At 44.2% G+C, this 23,902-nt stretch overlaps 1 protein-coding gene across 1 annotated transcript in view; it reads left to right on the top strand.

Moving 5' to 3' along the window:
- Positions 1–23,902, top strand: part of TET3 (tet methylcytosine dioxygenase 3) — a 121,443-nt gene that overhangs the window by 57,366 nt on the left and 40,175 nt on the right. The window contains 2 exon segments of the mRNA XM_017861844.1: positions 1,878–3,546; positions 3,549–4,010. Of these exon segments, the coding sequence (XP_017717333.1) occupies positions 1,878–3,546; positions 3,549–4,010 (2,131 nt within the window).

The raw sequence follows: 23,902 nt of genomic DNA, 5'->3' as shown, positions 1-23,902 counted from the left end.
ACACAATGTTCCTCAACTTATGACTGAGTTATGTCCCAATAAACTAATCATAAATTGAAAGTATTGTAAGTCAAAAATGGGCATTTTATAGACATGATGGGATGCTAAAACACAGAACACAATATTCAGAAAGCCGTAACAGCATGGAACATTGTGGAGCCTCAGTTGTTTACCTTGGTGATTGCGTGGTTGACCGGGGGCTCTGGGTTGCTGCCACTGCCCAGTGTCGCTAAAGTATTGCTAGCCTCAGAAAAGATCAAAATTCAAAGTATGGTTTCTTTTGAATGCCTGTTGCAAAGTCAGAATCTTAAGTGGAACCATCGTAAGTTGGGGACTGTCTGTACTGTCCCTTTACTCCTAAATACTTCAGTATGTGTATCCTGAGAACAAGGGCATTCTGTTACATAACCCATTGTCTAATGATCCAAGTCAAGATTAGGAATGACAGAATATTATCTTATCCACGTCCATATTCACATTTCATGACTTGTCCCAAGTAAAACTAGTGTATTTTTCCCCAGTCTAAGGTCTAACCCATGAACATGCATTTAGCTGTTCTTTTGAGGGAAGAGATTGTTTTTCTTGACTTTGAAACTTTTTGAAGAGAACAATCCAGGTACTTTCTGGATCACCCTTCAATTTGGGTTTATCTGATGTGTCCTTGTGATTAGATTCAGGTTATACATTTTGGCAGGAGTTCTGTGTGAGTGATGTTAAGTCGTCCGCAATGTCTTACATCAAGAGGCATATGGTGGTGTTTTGTCTCAGTATTGGTGATGATGATAACTTTGGTCATTTGGGTTAAGGTGGTGTCTGTCTACCAGATCTCTCCACTACAGTTACTGTTGTAATTATGTAATTTTAGAGGAGATGCTTTGAGACCATGCATACGTACATCCTGTACCTCACCATGCTTTCACCTGCTGCCACTGATGACTTTCTAAATCCATCAGCCCTTCTATGTTTTCTCTTAGCATTCTACAGTAAGGAAGAGCTTTCCTTTCCTAAGGGATGGGTCTGCAAACTCAATTTCACATCTTTGTATTCACTTTTCACTTGCTGGGCTGGGTCTTCCTGGCCCTCTTACTCTCATCCTTCCCCCTTTGGTGTGCTTTTGGGGATATGAGGTATATAGTGGTGGTTCTTGTGCTCAGGGAGAGGCCTGAATCCTTCTCTAAGCAGCAACTTGCTTGTCTTTGGCAGGACTGACCGGGCATGGGGCTAAATGCATGCTGTGTCAGATCATCGGCGTTTCCCTCAGGCCTGGGGCTGTGTGTGGGAATGTGGTCTGTTGCCAGCTTTCTGTGCTCGGCCTGGGCTTAAGTGAGGACAGTTTTAGGGGGAGAAAAGAACTATGGGTTCCCACTAGGAAGCCGTGGCTGACCCATGGTACAGGCTGAATTTGTTAATCAAAGCTCCTCTTTCCCTACCCCTGCGAACCCACACTTCACACTTAGAGCACGTGTGTACACACAGGCTTGTTTGGATTTCTTTCCATCTTGACAAAACAAAATAAAGTCCTAGTGTGACTTTGATCATTGTGAATTAAGGACTTTTTTGTGTGTCTCTGGTTTTAGGAGAGCCTCATTCTTGTGATTGATCTGAGGCTCTAAAAGTTTCTGAGCAACATTAAGAATGTCACATTAGGATCTTCTCTTTAAAAGTATCTTAAAGATCTTCTTTTTATTTCTGCTGGTGAAGCTCGCTAGGGAACCAAAGACATGGGAAGATGAATTGGAGGCTGAAGAAGTACCAGAGAGAGGATTTGCAAGAAAAGTTGGGGGTCAGATGTGCACCTGAGTGGTATGAAGCAGGGAAATGCTTTTCAAATAGTGTGGTTCATTTTTTTCCTTTTTCCCCCTTCTCTCTCTCTTTAGACAGGCTCAGAGCTCAGCCCAGTTGATGGACCTGTTCCAGGTCAGATGGACTCAGGGCCAGTGTACCATGGGGACTCACGGCAGCTAAGCGCCTCAGGGGTGCCGGTCAATGGTGCTAGAGAGCCCGCTGGACCCAGTCTGCTGGGGACTGGGGGTCCTTGGCGGGTAGACCAAAAGCCCGACTGGGAGGCTGCCCCAGGCCCAGCTCATACTGCTCGCCTGGAAGATGCCCACGATCTGGTGGCCTTTTCGGCTGTGGCCGAAGCTGTGTCCTCTTATGGGGCCCTTAGCACCCGGCTCTATGAAACCTTCAACCGTGAGATGAGTCGTGAGGCTGGGAACAACAGCAGGGGATCCCGGCCAGGGCCCGAGGGCTGCTCTGCTGGCAGCGAAGACCTTGACACACTGCAGACGGCCCTGGCCCTCGCGCGGCATGGTATGAAACCACCCAACTGCAACTGCGATGGCCCAGAATGCCCTGACTACCTCGAGTGGCTGGAGGGGAAGATCAAGTCTGTGGTCATGGAAGGAGGGGAGGAGCGGCCCAGGCTCCCAGGGCCTCTGCCTCCTGGTGAGGCCGGTCTCCCAGCACCAAGCACCAGGCCACTCCTCAGCTCAGAGGTGCCCCAGATCTCTCCCCAAGAGGGCCTGCCCCTGTCCCAGAGTGCCCTGAGCATCGCCAAGGAAAAAAACATCAGCTTGCAGACCGCCATTGCCATCGAGGCCCTCACACAACTCTCCTCCGCCCTCCCGCAGCCTTCTCATTCCACCCCCCAGGCTTCTTGCCCCCTTCCTGAGGCCTTGTCACCTCCTGCCCCTTTCAGATCTCCCCAGTCTTACCTCCGGGCTCCCTCATGGCCTGTGGTTCCTTCTGAAGAGCCCTCATCTTTTGCTCCTGATAGCTCTGCCTTCCCTCCAGCAACTCCTCGAACTGAGTTCCCTGAAGTCTGGGGCACTGACACCCCTCCAGCAACGCCCCGGAGCTCCTGGCCCATGCCTCGCCCAAGCCACGACCCCATGGCTGAACTGGAGCAGTTGTTGGGCAGCGCCAGTGATTACATCCAGTCAGTATTCAAGCGGCCTGAGGCCCTGCCTACCAAGCCCAAGGTCAAGGTAGAGGCACCCTCTTCTTCCCCAGCCCTGTCCCCATCCCCTGTGCTTCAGAGGGAGGCTCCCACGCCATCCTCGGAGCCCGACACCCACCAGAAGGCCCAGACCGCCCTGCAGCAGCACCTCCATCACAAGCGCAGCCTCTTCCTAGAACAGGCTCACGACACCTCCTTCCCTGCTCCTTCGGAGCCTTCTGCTCCTGGCTGGTGGCCCCCACCAAGCTCACCTGCCCCACGGCTTCCAGACAGACCACCCAAGGAGAAGAAGAAGAAGCTCCCAACACCAGCTGGAGGTCCCGTGGGAACGGAGAAAGCTGCCCCTGGGATCAAGCCCAGTGTCCGAAAGCCCATTCAGATCAAGAAGTCCAGGCCCCGGGAAGCACAGCCACTCTTCCCGCCTGTCCGGCAGATTGTCCTGGAAGGGCTCAGGTCCCCGGCCTCCCAGGAAGTGCAGGCTCATCCACCGACCCCTCTGCCTCCCTCACAGGGCTCTGCTGTGCCCTTGCCCCCAGAACCTTCTCTTGCGCTATTTGCACCTAGTCCCTCCAGGGACAGCCTGCTGCCCCTACTCAGGAAATGAGGTCCCCCAGCCCCATGACAACCTTGCAGCCAGGCTCCACTGGCCCTCTTCCCCCTGCCGATGACAAGCTGGAAGAGCTCATCCGGCAGTTTGAGGCTGAATTTGGAGATAGCTTTGGGCTTCCCGGCCCCCCTTCTGTGCCCATTCAGGACCCCGAGAACCAGCAAACATGTCTCCCAGCCCCTGAGAGCCCCTTTGCTACCCGTTCCCCCAAGCAAATCAAGATTGAGTCTTCAGGGGCTGTGACTGTGCTCTCAACAACCTGCTTCCATTCAGAGGAGGGAGGCCAGGAGGCCACACCCACCAAGGCAGAGAACCCACTCACACCCACCCTCAGTGGCTTCTTGGAGTCACCTCTTAAGTACCTGGACACACCCACCAAGAGTCTGCTGGACACACCTGCCAAGAGAGCCCAGGCCGAGTTCCCCACCTGCGATTGCGTCGGTAAGTCCGCCTGGGTGTCAGGAAAAGGCAGAGAAACGGCTGTGGCCTGGTGAGCTAGGGATTTCTAGGCTCTGCTTTCATTTGGCAAACATTTATTGTTTACCAACTGCGACACTGGGTTCTGGGAACATAGAAATGAGCTCATAGCCTAGTGGAAAAGACATTGAAAGAAACTGACCTGATACTGTTGGTGTATGCCACGTCAGTTGAGATGGGCAAGGGGCTTTAATACACAAATGGAGTTGAAGGCATAATAGAGGCCTTTCTGTAGGAGGTAGTACTTATGCCGAGCCCTACAGAGCTCAGGTAGAAAGGACATATTCTAGGAAGACACATCAGGTAGAAAGGACACATTCTAGGAAGAGGGAGTAGCTTGGGCAACAGCTTAGTGGCTGTGAGGGAGTGGAACTTACTTGGACTATTCTTGGTTCAGGCAGGAGCCCAAGGGTTTGGGTATATGTGGGGATGAACAAAAGGTGGCTTGGTGGGTGGGGAGGATGGTCAGGGGCCAGACTGTGCAGGGCCCAGGGAGCCACGGCCAAGAGTTTGACTTGACTACACAGGTAATAGTGAGCTCCTGAGGATTTTAAAGCAAGGAATGCCCTGTCACCTCATGCTTTTGAAAGACTTCTGGCTTATGGTGGGTAGGGAAGCTTGAGGGCACTGAGGAGGCATAGCTGTAGGAAAGTTGTTGTCATGAGCTAGGCAAGAAATGACAAGGGCCTGGCCTGAAAGAGCCAGTGACAGAGGGAGGGGTTGGAAGGTCTCCAGAGGAAGGCTTGTGGGAGGAGGGAATGAGACACTGCAGGTCTCTGGCTGGGGTGGTGGTGGTCACTGAGAACTCAGATTGGGAGGACGGGAAGTGAGTTCCCATTGGATGAACCACATCTGAAGTGGCCAGGAGACCAGGTCAGGGTCTGAGTTACACGTTTGGACGCAGTTAGCCTGCAAGTCATAGTTGAAGCTGTGCCGTGCATAAGAACGCGTTGAGGAGTTGAGTCCACTTCTAAGCCTTGCCTTCTGGAATCAGAGCAGGGTGCAGGGCCTCTGAGGACCACTCCGCTCTAAGCATACTGTCTCTGGGAAGTCCTGGAGGCAGTGGTAAGCTCCAGGTCCACTCAGCCCCCACGCTCTGTTTATGGAGTGTTCTGTGAAAGATATGTACGTTTCAGATGTTGACAGAAAACACGGTGATGCTGGCGATGAGCATATTGAATTCTTGTGATTTTATGATACACGGACATGTCTTGGGGAATAGGCTGTCTTCCCTACTTGTGAAAAATACGTAAATATCAAATAAGTCATGGACTTGCTGGGATGTTGTCTCCTGGTCAGTGAGGAGAGCTGGGCTGTTCTGCCTGCTCCAGCTATCCCTCCCCAACTCCTGGGGTACGAGGCAGAGGGGTGGGTGACAAGGAGTCATGTGCAGAACAAGGAAAAGCTGGCCCCAGGGTCTTATCTGGGGGTGAGCAGGTATGCTGCCAGGCACTCACAGGCATGCCCTGAGATGGTGGTTCCCACTGGCCCTGTCCATTCTTAGATATGACTAATAATGACATGACTGGGCCCGGCGCGGTGGCTCAAGCCTGTAATCCCAGCACTTTGGGAGGCCGAGGCAAGTGGATCACGAGGTCAGGAGATCGAGACCATCCTGGCTAGCACGGTGAAACCCTGTCTCTACTAAAAATACCAAAAATTAGCCAGGTGGGTGGTGGGCACCTGTAGTCCCAGCTACTTGGAAGGCTGAGACAGGAGAATGGCGTGAACCCAGGAGGCGGAGCTTGCAGTGAGCCGAGATTGTGCCACTGCACTCCAGCCTGGGTGACAGAGCGAGACTCTGTCTCAAAAAATAATAATAATAATAATAATAATGACATGACTTTGAGGGCCCTCTTATTTACCAGCATATGGGGGAAACTTGTTTTGATCATGGGGTCCGCCTACCCTTTTCTCCATGCGTGTATGTGTGTGTCCCATCCGCCTGTGTTTAGCACCTCATTTCTCCTTCTGCAACGTGGGAAATATCCTTACCTAGTGTTTTAAGACATAGTTGATCCTTAGTCAAGATTTTAATTGTTGAATTTAATTACATGGATACTATGTGTGGTCAAACTAGTTTTTAAATTTGCATCACAACTCCACTTACTGGCTGGGAGTGCTTGGGCACTTTATGTAACCCATCACAGTTTCTGCTTCCTCATATGTAGAATGAAAACGATAATAGTACGTGCCTCACCGGGGCTGTTGTGAGGATTAAATTCATTACTACGTGTTTAGTAATGAATTTAACACTTAGTGTTGTGTTGGCACAAGAGTGTCAGCTGTTATCAAGCCTATCAAGTCCAATAGGGCAAGAAAAGTAAAACCATACCTTTGTAAAGGAAAAAAAAGTTGACTGTTCCTTTATTTATCGTATATTAATTACCTAGCCATGTATAACTGCCAGTAAGCATAAAATTAAGAGAAATGGTTCATCACTAAAGGACTTTATGATTTACTTTTTTTTTTTTTTTTTTTTAGGCAGGGTCTCACTCTGTTGCTGGGGCTGGAATGCAGTGGCATGACCTCTGCTCACTGCAGCCTCCACTTCCTGGGCTCAAGCAATCCTCCCACCTCAGTCTCCCGAGTAGCTGGAATTACAGGTGCATGCCACCATACTTGGCTAATTTTTAAAAATTTTTTGTAGAGACGAGGTCTCACTGTATTGCCCAGGCTTGTCTCAAACTTCTGGGCTCAAGCAGTCCTGTCATCTCAGCCTCCCAAAGTGCTGGGATTATAGTTGTGAACCACTGCGTCCAGCCTATGGTTTACTTAAGGAATAAAATAAAATAAAATAAAATATTTAGACACCCACTCAACCAGTGTGTGCCGAGTGCCTTTTACCTCCTAGGCCCATGCTGTTGTATGGAAGTGGCTGTATTGCAGGAGTACCCTGTAGCACAGACTTGGTTGTCATCATGGGAGGTCATGTTTTGTCTAGGAAACTCTTGTTTAGAGCTGGGTTTTGAAAACTGTCGTGAACACAGATGGGGAGAGGCAGAAAGGCTTTCCAGACTGAGGAGTGCATAAGCACAGTCTTGGCATAAGGAAGCAAGCTTGCAGGATGGGATGTTGCAAGGGTGACCTGAAACCTCTGTTCTCCTGCGTTCCTCAGATGAGGAGCCCCCACCAGAGAGGATACATCTTCGCTTGTAGGCAGTGAGCAAAAGTGCAGGCATCTGTCAGCATCAGCGAAACCAGACCTCCAGAAACTGGGAGCTAACAACACTTTGTATTGTTAAATTAGAGGAAAATACTTACGTGAAACAAATTTGAACGATCATCTCAGTTAAGTTTTAAAAAATGGAAAAAAGACTAGAAGGAAATATATCAACAGTGGATTGTCTCTATGGTTGGGATATGGATGACCTTTCCCTCATGTGTTTTCTGAATTTTCTACAATGGAATTTGTATTTTATAACCCAGAAATATTTGTGAAAGTGCACACTCGCAATAGCATGGAAGGTGGATTGGTGGAGGGTGATAACCCTGTGGTAGGAGACCCGTTAGGAAGCTGTTGAGAGTTAAAGTGTTTATGAAGCACCTGCTTAGGTCTAGGCACCCTGCCAAGTACTTTATAGTCACCACCTCACTTAATCCTCATAGCAGCTCTATGAGGTAAGTACTGTCAGTGACTCCATTTTAGCCGTGAGGAAACAGATTAAGTGATTTATCAAGGTCATACAAACTAGTGAAAGTGAGATTTGAACCTAGGCAGTTGGACTCTTAACCACCATGTCATATTGTGTTTGAAATTAGTCAGTTGGGAAACAGGTCCCATTCTACTACAATGGTAGTAGAATGAAGAGAGCCAACGAAGAGATTTGCTCTGAAAGTTTCTGGAGGGCCTGAGGTTCATGTTAGGAGAACCCATTCTGTTTTCCAGAATTGTCTGGCCACATGCTTCTGGCTCACTGCAACCTCTGCCTCCTGGGTTCAAGCAGTTCTCATGCCTCGACCTCCTGAGTAACTGGGATTACAGGCACCCACCACCATGCCTGGGTAACTTCTCGTATTTTAGTAGAGATGGGGTTTCATGGTGTTGCCCAAGCTGGTCTCAAACTCCTGAGTTCAGGCAGTTCACCTGCCTCAGCCTCCCAAAGTGCTAGGATTATAGGTGTAAGCCGCCATGCCTGAACAGGTGCTTCTTCAGTTGGTGTGGTAGAATTTGTCTTTGTGAATCCAGGCTCAGAAAAAGGCTTAGAAATCAAGGATGGGATGACAGTGGGACAATCCCATACTCCAGAAATTCATCCCCTCACCAGTGGTAGGTAGAGAGTTACAGGAAGAATTTTCCATAGAAGTGGAGGTGAAATATGGAGACTCCATGAACCCACCTAATAGCTGATAACAGAATATGGGAACAACTTTATAAAAGCATACAAGTTCCTATAGCCAAAAAAAAGGGGGGGAGTGGGGGGCAGGGGAGGGGCCCGGGCACTGTGGCTCATGCCTGTAATCCCAGCACTTTGGGAGACCGAGGTGGGTGGATCATGAGGTCAGGAATTCGAGACCACCTGGCCAGTATGGTGAAACCCTATCTCTACTAAAAATACAAAAATTAGCCGGGCGTGGTGATGGGCACCTGTAATTCCAGTTACTCTGGAGGCTGAAGCAGAAGAATCACTTGAACCTGGGAGGCTGAGGTTGCAGTGAGCTGAGATCGTGCCGCTGCACTCCAGCCTGGGTGACAGAGCAAGACTCCGTCTCAAAAAACAAAACAAAACAAAAAACCTCTATTATTCAAGTTATTTGGTAATTTTGCCAAATAAACAATTTAGCCAATATGGGCATCACCATGTAACGGAAGTCCCCAATCCCCTTATATAAAAATGGTGGGTTTCTGAAGGTCTGGATGGGACTCATATGGATTTTTTTATCTGAATCTTGAAGTACTGGAATTAAAGGCACTCCTTAAAGCTTCAAAGAAGTACACTTATAAGCCATGAAAGGAAATGCCATTCTCTAAAAGGTAATATGATGTTTACAGTTTTGAGAATATTTATCACAAGTTGAATTTCTGTATTGAATTATTGCAAGTGACTTGTAGGTGTGGATATTTAAAAATGCACATTGGAGAGTCCCCCCACAACCATCCTATAACACCATTGTCAGGAATGGGACAAGGAGCTATAGAGACTGTTGTTCCCTACGTCTTTGTGTATTTTGTCTATTTTCAGTAACAGGGAAATTCCCAAGAGGAGCCAGTTTAGGACAGAGAATGAATCCAAATGACATTTTAGTGGGAAAAGCATCCTTTGTGCTCATCTAGTCACCATCTTAGAGATGAGGAAGCAGTCTGTTTTAGTTTGTAAGTGTTGTCCTGATGTCTCCGAGGAGCAGCCAACAGGAAGCTGCAGAGACTAAACCACAGCAAAAGCAGGAGGTTAGGAGGTGTAGATGCTAGTGGTTGCCTTCATAGAAATATGTTGTATTTTTAACCAGTTGATTGTTCTTCCCTGAAGAAGTGGCCGCAGGGAAAATATCTCCTTTGCCTGGAGCGTGGTGAAAGTCCAAGTGAGGCAGTGGCATTGTCCAGCAAATGTGGCGGATGGCGTGTCCATCAGGGAATTTCAAATGGGACGTAGTCCTGAATGGAGAACACAAAGTTACTTGTTTACAATCACATAAAGTCTATTTTCTACAGTTTTATTTTATGAGAATGTATCACACAAATCCCCACCCCACTGCATTGAGATGAAGAGAAGCTTCCTATCTTTTAAATATTTTTGAGACAATGACTATTTGGACACCATGTAAAGGATGGGGAATCTGGCCGTGAGTAGCAGGGTGTCAGAGAGAACTTCCTGCAGGAGAGGATGTCTTACTGAGTTTTAAAGGATAGATAGAAGTTTAATAGAGGAACAAGGAGAAGGGACCTGAAGTTTATGCAGATGAAAGGCATGTGGAAAGGCACATGAAGATGCGGAAGATGAGAGAATGTGGGGAAATACAGGTCATGCTGGTGTGACGGGTGTGGAAGATGAAAGATTGGGAGTGGCTGGGGAGGAGAATTTCAGGGGAAGAGGGGATGATACCAAAGCCAGAGAAACCAGTTTGTAGGCTCAGATGTAGTTCAGGCAAGAAATAAAGGGCCTCTGAACTAGAGTGACCTTGAGTAGAAAGGAGGAGGGGAGGGGCAGATAAGAGAAAGAATAGGAAAAGAATTAACTGCTCCAGTGACCAGTTGGATGCAGTAGTAAGGGAGGAGGAGTGGTCACAGGTGACCTCTGAGATTCCAGGCTGGGCGACTGGGTTGATGGTGCTGCCTGTCACCAAGGTTAGAAATACTGGGAGGGCAGCAAGTCTGGGTACCTGGCTTTTGAGATGTCTGTGGGACCTGGCGGTGTCCATCGGGTCAGATCTGTGAACTGGTAGTTCTTTGGCAGACTGATGGTAACTGAAATGTTCAGTCCTGGTCATTTCACCAGCCTGACTGTGCAGATCAAAAAGAAGCCTGAGAATGGAAGTTACCACCATTTAGGGAAGAGGAGCTCAAACAAGAGGCTTCAAAGAAAGTGTGGAAAAGATGTGGGAAGAAACTGAGGAGAGGGTAGGTTAAAGAACCAATGAATAGTTTCAAGGTTGAGAGGGCTAACAGCATCAGAAAAGAAGGGTTAGGATTTAATGCTGGATTCTTCCTTGTCTTACATTATTTGTTCTATGTGCACCAGTCTTTGCAGTTAAATCCCAGGTTCCTTAAGCACAAGAACTGCATGTTTTGTTTGTTTTGTTTTGTTTTTTGAGATGCGGTCTCACTCTGTCACCCAGGCTGGAAAGCAGTGGCACACTCATGGCTCACTGCAGCCTTGACCTCTTAGGCTTGAGCGATCCTCCTGCCTCAGCCTCCCAAGTAGCCAGGACTACATGCATGCACCACTATGCCTGGCTAATGTTTTTAATTTTTTGTAGGGGAGATGGGGTCTTGCCATGTTGACCAGGCTGATCTTGAACTCCTGGACTCAAGCAGTCCACCCACCTTGGCCTCCCAGAGTGCTGGAATTATAGGAGTGAGCCACCGTGTCTGGCCACTTATATTTATAAAGCATCTAGACTGGTGCTAAGCCTGTGGCAAGTACCCTTCATATTTTTTGGTCAACCGGTCAGCCTTATTCTACCTCCATATTATACTCTGTTAAGGTGTCAAATGGGTTTAGGAATGATCTCCTTACCTTTAATGTTTATCGTCGTGAATTTGCCCATTATTATAAAGGCCCAGCATGCTGTACATGTTTTCACAGGCAGCTGACCTGAGAGTTTAGTGTTAAAAAATTCATCTAGCACACCTGTTCCAGAGTAGGGCCTAACATTCTACCTACCCGTGGCTGTGGCTTTTAGGAGGCATCATGCTAGCAGTCATTGACTGTCATTAAAGTGGAATCTAATTAGCTATATAATCTTATGCTCTTCAGCATTAAGTCCACTAAAATTATATCAGAAAACTGAGTTCTGTGGTTTGAATGTTTTTGTTTCCCTGAACTTAGATTGAAACTTAATCCCCGGCCGAGCGCAGTGGCTCACGCCTGTAATCCCAGCACTTTGGGAGGCCGAGGCGGGCGGATCATAAGGTCAGGAGATTGAGACCATCCTGGCTAACACGGTGAAACCCTGTCTCTACTAATACAAAAAAACAAAAAAAAAAAAAAAAAAGCCGGGCACCTGTAGTCCCAGCTATTCGGGAGCCTGAGGCAGGAGAATGGTGTGAACCCAGGAGGTGGAGCTTGCCGAGATCGCACCACTGCACTCCAGTCTGGGCGACAGAGCAAGACTCTGTCTCAAAAAAAAACAAAAACAAAAACAAAAAAAAACAAAGAAACTTAATCCCCTAAAGGCAGTATTGAGAGGAGTGGCCTTTAAGAGGTGATTGGGTGATGCAGGATCTATCCTCATGAATGGATTAATTCATTCATGGATTAATGGGTTAATGGATTAACAGGTTAGTGTGGGAGTGGGACTGGTGGCTCTATTCAGAAAGGGAAGAGAGACCTGAGCTGGCGCACCCAGCCCCTCACCATGTGGCCTGCACCACCTGGGACTCTGCAGAGTTCCCATCAACACGAAGGGCCTCACTAGGTGTGGCACCTTGACCCTGGACTTCTCAGACTCCAGAACTGTGGGAGATAGATTCCTTTCCTTTATAAATTACCCAGTTTCAGGTATTCTGTTTTATAGAACATGTATTCTGTTTATACAACAGAAAACGGACTAAGAAACTGAGGCAATTGTATAGGATTGTTTGAAAAGAGTAGATAGGTACAAATGGAACCTTTGTGTGATCTTGACATCTGTACATTAATTGTATACTGTCTCTCTGTACTAATGTCATAAAAAAGAAATGCCTCAGCTGTACTCCTGTGTGTAATCCTGGAAAAATGTGGATGCCCTAGTCTGTGTGTAGAGAGTGCAGAAAGGTGGAAGGTTCTTTTAGAAATTAAGCATCTCTTTCTGTTAGGTAGTAATGCGTGGTTTCTTGTGTTAAGTGTCTCTTGCTGATAGCAGAAAGGATATATTCATTCTCTCCCCAGCCTAGAGCAGAAATGGAACAGAATGTATTTTTATATTTTAATGAGTATAGAATTAAGTGCACAGGGTTAAGAAAAACACCTAAAGCCATATAACGAGCATTTTCTCAAAATTGGATTTTGCTCTCCTGAGCTCTCCCCAGAGCTTTCTACCATGTATTTTAGAGAAGAAGAAAAAAAAAACCACCTTCACTACTTCTCTCAGTGATCAAAACAAGACATAAAATAGATTTTTCTTTAAGAGGAGTTGAGCCATTTCCCAGCAATGCCACTTTACCTTTATGGAGAAGGAAGAAATATTGCCTTGGGGACTACAAGGTAAAATAGTGACTTAACAGCAAGATGGTAAAATATTCCTTTCCTTGAAACCTGGTGAAAGGAACCAAATCAATAAAAATAGAGGAAAAGGTTTCATCAGCTGAAATTTGGGAATAGCCCCAATCTTCAGCCATGAATTCCAAGGGCTGTCTGCCACTTTGAGATCAAATTGAATTAAAGAATGACACACTGAGTACACAACTCCCAGTGTTGGGAAAAATAACAGAGGGACCCCACAACTTGGAGAAATGGGCTGGAAGATGGGAGACCACCGTCTAGAAGGCATGCTGTGTGGAAACCAGGGAATGCAGGCAGAGCATGTTCCCCATTTGCTCCAGCTTTTGAAGGGGATAAGGTCTGGGCCGAGGATGGTGGGCTGGAGAGATGGGAAATCATATCCTAAAAGCTGGCTTTGTAGCTGAGGGCCAACAGTACCGAAAAGGCTATTGTACAAAGAAAAAATATTTGCTGAACCACCAAACAAAAATCCTGCCAACCGTGGGGCTTTATTTTAACTTGACATCTTATCAGAGTGACTAACTCAGTCCCTTTCGAGGGAGTGAACCGAAATCCTAAGAGTATCTCTCCCTATCAGGACAGAGTAAAACCCAACTCTCAGCATACACATAAAAATTTAGAGGCATTGGCTCCAACAGACAGAGGGGCTTGGAGATGAAGTTTCCCAGTCGCAATTGTCCACAGCTAGTCCCAGTTCTCCTGTCCCCTCTCAGACTGCTGAACTTTCAAACTAATAATTGAAACCTCTATAGCATCCAGTTATCTAGCTGAATTTTTTTTTTTTTTTTTTGGATAGAGTCTCGCTTTGTCACCCAGGCTAAAGTGCAGCCTCTGCCTCCCAGGTTCAAGCAGTTCTCCTGCCTCAGCCTCCCGAGTAGCTGGGAATACAGGCATGTGCTACCACGCCCAGCTAATTTTTGTATTTTTAGTAGAGATGGGGTTTCACCATCTTGGCCGGGCTGGTCTGGAACTCCTGACCTTGTGATCCCCCCGCCTCGGCCTCCCAAAGTGCTGGGATTACGGGCTTGAGCCATAGTGCCCGGCCTCTAGCTGAATTTTTACGGGAAGAATTTGAGCAGTGTCCAGGTAAACAGGAGTAAGGAAATTCTGACCACTCTATTTTTGGGCAAATGAGTATAGACTAGTGGCTTTCAGTTGGAGGCTTTCCATTGCTCTCCCCCAGGGGACATTTGGCAGTATCTGAGGACGTTCTTGGTCATCACAAGTGATGTGGTACTACTGACATCTAGAAGCTAGGGATGCTGCTAAGCCCCCTTTAACACACAGAACAGCCCCTACAGCAAAGAACTAATTGATCCAAAATGTCAGTTCTGCCAAGGGGAAGAAACTAGAGATCAACTTCTCCTGTAAGAAGATTGCTTAACAAACAACATGGTAGCCGTTCAAATTCTGTAGGAAAAGTGGAGGGATTAATATAACATTTAATATGAAAATTTATAATTCTTTGTACATTTTCATTAGTGTTAACAAGCTTAGTTTACAAACAAATACTTAAGCTAAAAAAAGAAAATTTACATGAGAAAATACAGGAATTGTTTAAACCGCTGACTTATATCTTCAAGAAAGTTGAAGAAAACAGTCACTATAAAATAAAAAATGAAAGGTGAGGTGCTAAGTTATAAAGAAGACTTGAGAGTTATGGATTAAATTCCAGAAGCACTATGCCATTACAAAGCACATAAAAAGTGCATTAAGAAGCTGCAAAAAGCAGAATCAGAGTTAACAGAAAAAGCAGATTGGTGAGGAAGAGGCAAGGTCTTGAAAGTTTACCCCAAAACGGGAAAATGTAGAAATGAACAGTATCGCTGTGGCGTACAGCGAGGGAAGCAGAAGAGAGGGACAGTAGGGACCCCACACAGATTCATTCTGGTAGGAATCTTGGGAACACTCGGTGTTCCCGGCAAAGTGTGTGGTGCAAACTGAACAAACGTGAGAGTCTAAGGTAGAATAGAAAATGTTTTTGAAGTGAAAAGTGTTATAATAAGAAGTGATCATGTCCAGGGAAAATGAGGAAAATTTGACAAATAATGCTGATTAACTTATTGAATTTCAAGGGTGAAGAATCACCTACAAGTTTAAAAAAAAAAAAAAGGTTGGTCACATATATTAGGTTTTGTAAACAAATGTTTTTTTAATTTTTAAATTTTTTTGCTTTTTTAAAAGCACTTTAAAAAAACATTTTGTATTGAAATACACATACAGGAAGGTATGTGAATCACAAGTGTACAGCTCAATACAGTTTTATAAAAGACACATACTCCTGTAAACAGCAGAACAGAATTTTACCAGCACCTGAGAAGCCTCCGAAGTCCACCCCTCCAGGCACGTGCCACCCAATCCCCTAAAGCATAGGCTGGCAGCCTGCAGACCAAACCTGGCCCACATTCATGTATAAAAGGGGTTTTTATGTTTTAAATGGTTGGAAAACAAAAAAGTCAATTGAAGAATAACATTTCATGACTCATGAAAATTATATGAAATCCAAATATTAGAGTCTGTAAAGTTTTATTAAAACATGGCCATGCTCATTTGTTGATCTATTGTCTATAGCCACTTTTGCACTACAACAGCAGAGTTGAGTAGTTGCCCCTGAGATTGCAGAACCTAAGATGTGTACTGTCTGGTGCTTAACAGCATAGGTTTGTTGAGCCCTGTCCTAAGGTAACTACTCTATTCTAACTTCTTAGCACACTGATCAGTTTTGCCTGTTCTTAAACTTCATACAATGGAATCATGAATATGTATCATACGCTCTTTCATATTCTGGTTTTTGCTCAATGATGTGTTTGTGAGATTCATCTATATTATGTTTTTATTATTTAATTTTTATTTATTTTTTTGAGATGGAGTCTCGCCCTGTTGACCAGGCTGGAGCATAGTGACACAATCTCAGCTCACTGCAACCTTCGCCTCCCTGGTTCAAGTGATTCTCCTGGCTCAGCCTCCAGAGTAGCTGGGACTACAGGCATGCGCCACCATGCCTGGCTAACTTTCGTATTTTTTTAGTAGAGATGGGGTTTCGCCAGGTTGGCCAGGCTGGTCTCGAACTCCTGACCTCAGGTGATCTGCCCGCCCCGGCCTCCCAAAGTGCTGGGATTACAGGTATGAGCCACCTTGCCTGGCCGATTTATTTAATTTTAGAGAGACAGGATGTCACCGTTGTCCAGGCCAGATTACAGTGATGTGATCATAGTTCACTGCAACCATGAACTCCTTGGCTCAAGCGATCCCCACACCTCCCAAGTAGCTGGGACTACAGGCACATGCCACTGCCCCTGGCTAATTTTTAAATTTTTTTTAGAGACGAAAAAAATTTAGATTTTTCTAAATTTTAGAAAATTTAGATTCAGGTGAAAGTTAGATTCAGGTGAAAGTTTTTTTGTTTTGTTTTGTTTTGAGACAGAGTGTGACTCTGTCACCTAGGCTGGAGTGCAGTGGCGCGATCATGGCATACTGCAACCTCCGCCTCCTGGGTTCAAGTGATACTCCTGTCTCAGACTCCCGAGTAGCTGTGGTTACAGGCGTGCACCATCACGCCTGGCTAATTTTTGTATTTTTAGTAGAGATGGGGTTTCACCATGTTGACCAGGCTGTTCTCTATCTCCTGACCTCAAGTGATCTGCCCACCTCAGCTTCCCAGAGTGTTGGGATTACAGGCCTGAGCCACCATGCCTGGCCTAAAATTTTTTTTTAATGGAGTATGTCAGGCTCCTCATATAAAATCACATTGAGAAGTCTAGTTGTCCCACTGTTGGTGAAGCCCAGTTGTCACTAGGTTAAAGTGGTAAGAGCGAGAGCCAGGTCTTGCCATTCTAAAGTTATGTTTTCCCCTTACGTGTCCAGCAAATAATTTGTCAGGTGATACTTCACCACAATGTGATTATCCAGTTCCCCATCAATCTTTAGTCGTATCATGTCTACTGATGATCCTTGTGTAAATTAATTTTTCATTAGGGATTGCAAACTGATGATATTCTAATTCTGTCCATCCTTTTTTACATTTAATACCTTACAAAACCTGAAAGATGCTCAATAATTCAGTCATAGAAGGACAAATGCTGCATGATTTCACTTATATGAGATTTTGTAAAATAGAGTTATAGAAGTAGCAAATAGAATGTGATTGCTAAGGGATGGGGGAGGGGGAGATGAGTTCAGTGCGTATAAAGTTACAGTTATGCAAGATGGGTAAGTCCTAGAGATCTGCTGTACAACGTAGTAAACATACCATATTGTGCACTTAAAAGTTTAAGAGGGAGATCTGGCCCGGTGCAATACCTCTGCCTACAATCCCAGCACTTTGGGAGGCCGAAGTGGGAGGATCACTTGAACCCAGGAGTTTGAGACCAACCTGGGCAACAAAGCGCATCTCTACAGACAAAAAAATAAATAAGTAAAATAGATTGGAAAAGAGGGGTAGACCTTATCTTTAGAGTTCTCTCCAAAAAAAAAAGTGCTGTTCTTCATTTGATTACTTTCTAAGTAAGAAAGCAAGGATAATGCATAATTTCCCCTTAATTACCGATTGTCAGAATATAAGAGTTGGCTTAATACCACATTTCATCAGTTGGAAGAAGTGTGAGCATATGTGGCTTTATACTACTTAAAAACATCTTGAAGCTCTCCGAAGTCAGGATATAGCTTATAGTCAATGATGTCTTATACTAGTTGTTGGCCAGGCAGCCATTATGGCACCGTATACATGCATGAATTTGGTCATAGCTTTTCATATTGTTATCTCTGTGAGTTATGAATATTGTTAGTATTATGTGTGTTAAGATTAAATACTGTTTAAATTATCTTCAAAAAGAGTACAGTGTGATTCAGTATTGAAACAAAGTTATTGTGTGTAGAAACATGGAAACTAAGCTTCTGAGCATTTTTTTTTTTTTTAATTTTTTGAGACAAGGTCTTGCTCTGTCTCCCAGGCTGGAGTGCAGTGGTGTGATCCCCGCTCACTACAACCTCTGCCTCCCAGGCTCAAGTGATCCTCCCACCTCAGCCGTTTGAGTAGCTGGGACTACCGGAGTGCGTGCCACCTCGCCTGCCTAATTTTTATTTGTTTGTTTGTTGGTAGAGGTGGAGTTTCACCACGTTGCCCAGGCTGGGCTCAAGCAGTCTGCCCACCTCAGCCTCCCAAAGTGCTGAGATTATAGGTATGAGCCACCGCCCCTGGCCCAGATTTTTTTTTCAATAAATATACTGGAACATTTTTTGGAGATTTGTAAAAAATTTGAAAAAACTGACAAAATACATAGCCTAGAAATATTGAAAAAAATTCTTAATAAATGGTAAGTATGTCACAAATACATAAAATATATGTAGATACTAGTCTATGTATGAATTAGCTGTTATCAGTAAGACTTCCAGTCAACAGTAGGCTATTAGTAAAGTTTCAAGGAAGCCAAAAAGATATATGCAGATTTTCAACCACACTGGGAGTTGGTGCCCCTAACCTCTGTGTTGCTCAAGAGTTAACTGTATTCTTGTAAAACATGCAACACATTTACTGTATTTAGCTTATGTTTTTCTTTTTATGTATATATGGTGATATATAAGATTAAGCAAGTCTAAAAGCTTTTTCAATGAATATGAGATCAAAAGTGAAAGTGATTATGTACAGTATTGCTATGGTTTAAGTGACAAGGTTTAAGTGGTAACGCATAAAAACTATGCATATTATAGCAGTTGAAATGAAAATGAAATGAATAGTCATCTTCAAGGACAATGGAGTGTTTGTTTTTTTTTCTCTTTTCTCTTTTTTAAGCATTATTATGGCCTAATGAATATTTATATATTTAATGTATTTTAGTTACAGGCATTCTTTTTGCTCAGATTGTCCCAGATTTGGCTAGTGGGATGCCCCTTCAGGCCAGCTCCTGTGGTCTTTGGACATACCTCACCCCAGATCATTCTTTGATCATTTCTTTGCTTTTTGTTCAGCAAGAAATATCCAGGGCACATCATACTTTTCCTGCCTCAGACCTTGAATTAACCATTTCTCCAAGGCCACCTGGTTTCTTTTTTTTTTTGGCTTGGTCACCTGACTTCTCTTTCCTTTTCCTTTTCCTTTTCCCTTTCCTTTCCTTTCCTCCCTTTCCTTTCTTTCCTCCCTTTCCTTCCTTCCTTTCCTTCCTTCCTTCCCTTCCCCTTCCCCTTCCATTTCCCCTTCCCTTCCCTTCCTCCTCTCTTTCTTTCCTTCTCTTTCTTTTTTTTCCTCTCTTTCTTTTTCTTTCTTTCTTTTTTTTTTTTTTGAGACAGAGTCTTGCTCTTTTGCCAGGCTGGAGTGCAGTGGTGCGATCTCAGCTCACTGCAGTCCCCGCCTCCCGGGTTCAAGCAATTTCCCTGCCTCGGCCTCCTGAGTAGCTGGGATTACAGGCACGCACCACCAAGCCTGGCTAATGTTTTTTGTGTGTGTGTGTGTGTGTGTGTGTGTGTGCGCTTTTAGTAGAGACGCGGTTTCACCATATTGGCCAGGATGGTCTCGATCTCCTGACCTTGTGATCCCCCTGCCTCGGCCTCCCAAAATGCTGGGATTACAGGCATGAGCCACCACGGCCGGCCTCTTCTCTTCTCTTCTCTTCTCTTCTCTTCTCTTCTCTTCTCTTCTCTTCTCTTCTCTTCTCTTCTCTTCTCTTCTCTTCTCTTCTCTTCTCTTCTCTTCTTTCTCTCTCTCTCTCTCTCTCTCTTTCTCTTTCTCTCCTTCCTTCCTCCCTCCCTCCCTCCCTTTCCCTTTCCTTTCCTGATGGAGCCTCGCTGTGTCACCAGGCTGGAGTGCAGTGGCACGATCTCAGCTCACTGCAGCCTCCACCTCCCAGGTTCAAGTGATTCTCCTGCCTCAGCCTCCTGAGTAGCTGGGACTACAGGTGCCTGCCACTACACCTGCTAATTTTTTGTGTTTTTAGTAAAGATGGGTTTCACCGTGTTAGCCAAGATGGTCTCGATCTCCTGACCTAGTGATCCGCCTGCCTTGGCCTCCCAAAGTGCTGGGATTTCAGGCGTGAGCCACCGCGCCCAGCCCACCTGTTTCCTTTTAAAGGATAATGGTGTTTAAAAATCAAAACCAGAGAGCTAGGAGTACTTACAGCTACTATAATGTCATTGCTTTTGTGTTTCTCAAGTGGACAGGACCTGATATTTATAATTCAGATTTAACAGTACATAGGTTTTCCTTCTTTGATTTTTATACTTATATCTGCTTTATCTTATACTTAATAAGATACTTAATCTTAGTTCCTAGCTCAGGATCCTTTAAGTACCATACATAACATTTATTCACTATATAAAATGAAAACCATATGAAAATGAGACATTTACATAACAAGAAATTGATGGTGGTAGTGTGTATATATGCTACACGTATGCGTGCACAGAAGATAATATGATATCTATAATATATATCCTTATATAACATATATGAGGATAATTTGTACATGTATACTAGTTTTATAACTTTGTTGTAAGTCAGCAACTTTGTTGTCAAATTTCTTTTCTAGAATATCTTCTCCCTTATACAGACTTATACTCAGGAGGAGACATAAGTAAATGAAACAATGCTTTCAAGAGACTCCTTGGGTTGCCCTGTAAACTGCTGAAAGCGGCTTTGGTTTTGTTTGGCACTTGGAGCTTTCTCTGCCCTTTGTGTTTTAGTGGCCTTCCCAGAGAAACCTGACCAGCCAGTTCTAGGTTGTCTTGGTTTTAGATCTTCGTATCTTGTTTTCCAGCTATTGGGATGGAGTTGCTAAGGTTTAGTTTGTGCCTTCTCCTTGAAAATTTCCTTTCTCTGACCTTAACCATGTAAGTTTTGAGTTTTTGTGACTTAGGCAGAAGATGATCAGCAAAAGCTACATGATGTTTCTGTTCCCAGCATAAGACCCTGCAGTCAGTTTGTTACTTTGAATTTTCTCCAGACAATAGAAACTGGAACAAAGCCCAGAAGTTCTGGCATATTCTTGTGTTCTATTTTCTGTATACCATGTGGTCTCCTAGCACCTATAAAGAGTTCAGACCACTGCCTCCAGCACCCACATTCTCATATTCTCTTTCTCTCCCTTCCCCCTGCTCTCCCTTGGCCTTCTCCTCTCCCCACCTCTTCACATGCATCCTTCTCTAATTCCATTTTATGGTTCAAAATAGTGCCCATTTGGAATGAGTCATTTCTAACTCTTTAGTTGAATATACTCATTCATGAAATGTTTAAGCACTGGTACCTTGCATCTCATCTAATCTTCAACAATCCTATTATGTAAAAACATTATTTTAACTATGTTGAGGCTCACAAAGGTTGTGTAATTTGCCCACAGTCACATAATTTGTTTGGTGGAGCCTAGACAATAGCTGCCTATTGAGCTTATATTATGTGCCAAATACTGTGCTAAGCCCTTTGTGTATTTTACGCATAGAGGCATGAGGATTAGAGAAGTTGGGAAGGTAACCATTGTAGTTGCCCAGGTTTCTGTCTGCAAGATCTGTATTTGTTATTCTGTGCCACATTAACAGTTACATAACAAGTATATAATGTATATATACATGCCTCGATAATTGACATTGTATACAAGATACTCTAGAAGTCCAGAGGGAAAGCAGCCTAAGAAAGTTCAATAGGGCTTCACGGAAAAAGTGGCGTTTAAACTAGGCCCTTTCTTGGAGCTGGAGCTGCAAGGAAAGAAAGGGAAAAAAATGAGTTTTTCCAAAAGGAGAGATCCAGAAAGGCACTGTTGTCCATGAGAAAACATATTTAAGGACGTGGGGTACCAAGTGGTTGTGTAGCAGAGCCCCTGGTGGCTGGGACAGGTTGCAAGGCAGGGAGGTGTGTGGAGATGGTATGGTGGGGACTTTGTGGACCACGTTCTGAAATTTGGATTGTGTCGTCTGTCCAGCGTGGCATCATCAATGGAAAGTGATGTAAACAAATTTCTGTTTGGGGAACATAACTGGTGGTATTGGGTAGGATGACTTAGGAGGGCTCAGACCAACTGTTAAGAGACGATGGCGATAATTGAGGCAAGAGCCTGACCCAGGACAGTAGGGAGGGGTGAGGTGCCTCCATGAGTAGATGACGTCAGTGGCAAGCCACTTCGATCAGGTCATCTGCTTGGCTGTACACTCCATGGCTAACTGTTTTTGGTTTTTTTCGTGTTTTTTTTTTAAACTGGAACGCAACTGAACTCAGTATAAACTTGCTTTTACTCTGCTGCTCTTAGAGTTCATAATGACATATGTATATACCTTTATGCTTGTACATGTGTGTTATGTACAAATGTATGTGTGATTGTGTGTAAACGAACTGTAGCATCTTATACAAGCTGTACTGAAATTGTTTTTTCTCCCACTTAAACTATCTTGGAGGTCATTTTCTGTCAGTAAATCTGAAGCTGCTTAATTCCTTTTGACAACTGCTCAATATTTCATTATATGGATATGCTGTAATGCATTTAACTAGTCCATAATAATGGACATTTAGGTTATTTCTGATATTTTTCCATTACAAACAGTGATATAGTGAGTATTCTCGTTACATAAGTCCTTTTTTACATATACAATTATAACCAAATTCCTAGAAATAAATTTTTTGAGGAATTTGAAATTCTTTGAAATTGCTAGTTCAAACAGATTATGCATTTGTCATTTTAATGTATTGCTAAATTATTCTTTATACTGCCTATATCCTCACCAACACAATGACTTATCAGACTTTTTGATAGGGACACCTCTGAAACAGGGATAATGACATCTCATTGTAGTTTTATGCGTGTTTGAGCCATTTGCATTTTTCGAGAACCATTGGTATCTTTTTTTCATTTTTCTCTTGTGTTGTTGACCTTATTTAGTTGTAGTAGCTCTTGATATATTAAGGAAATTAGCCTTTTGACTGATGTCAGTTCCAGATCTCTCTTCCCAGTGTGATGTTTGTCTTTCAGCTTGACTTTGAGTAGTTATTACTAAGTTTTTCTTTAGTTGATTTATCAAGGTTTAATTTACTTATTTTTGGGAGTGGCTTCGGAATATATGTCATACTTAAAGACCCTTCTTCATGATTATTTTTTAAAACTTCCATTTTTTTCCTTCTAGTGTGCGTATTGTATAGTTTAATTTTTTTGTATTTTAATCTTTCAGCCATTTGGAATGGATTTGGATGATAAGATATTAAGTATGGATCAAACTTTTTTCCCCCAGTTGTCCTAACACTATGCATTGAAAGTTTTATCTTTTCCTATTGATAGGAAGTACCATGAGGTATCTTATGTGTGGGTCTTGTCTGCTTGGCTAGATCATACACTTTTAAAAGGCAACAGTCAGGTATTATTCTATCTTGTATGCCCCATAAAGCTGAGCATAATGATCTGGATAAAATAGGTATGAAATTAACTTTTTACATTTAAAAAATTGTGATTTGTATACATAGGAAAGTACCCAAAACATTCATATAAAGCTTAATGAAATTTTGTAAAATGAACCTGTGTGACCACCACCTGGATCAAGAAATAGGCCACTTCTAGTCCCCCAGGAGTCACCTCTATGCCCTTTCTTATTTATTTATTTTTTTCCTTGATCCTTGATGCAGGGTCTTGCTCCGTCATCCAGGCAGGAGTGCAGTGGTGCGATCATAGCTCACTGCAGCCTTGAACTCCTGATATCAAGTGATCCTCCTGCCTCAGCTTTCCAAGTAGTTGGGACTATAGGCACATACCAACAAGCCTGGCTAGGTTTTTATTGTTGTTGTTTGTTTGTAGTGACAGGGTCTCACTATGTTGCCCAGCCTGGTCTCAAACTCCTGGACTCCCCTCGGCCTCCTAAAGTGCTGGGATTACAGGTGTGAGCCACTATGCCCAGACCTGTATGCCTTTCTAACTACATTCCTCTTCCATCCCCCAGAAGTAACCATTCTCTTAACTTTTGTTGAAGGGGTGGCCTGCCCCTTCACACCCGTGAGCGTTTTTCGTTAGGTGGAACAAGAGACTTGAGAAAAGAAAT

Source organism: Rhinopithecus bieti, unplaced genomic scaffold (genome assembly GCF_001698545.2).
Source record: "Rhinopithecus bieti isolate Rb0 unplaced genomic scaffold, ASM169854v2 scaffold_63021, whole genome shotgun sequence".
Lineage (NCBI taxonomy): Eukaryota > Metazoa > Chordata > Mammalia > Primates > Cercopithecidae > Rhinopithecus > Rhinopithecus bieti.
This window is presented reverse-complemented; position numbering and strand designations above follow the sequence as displayed.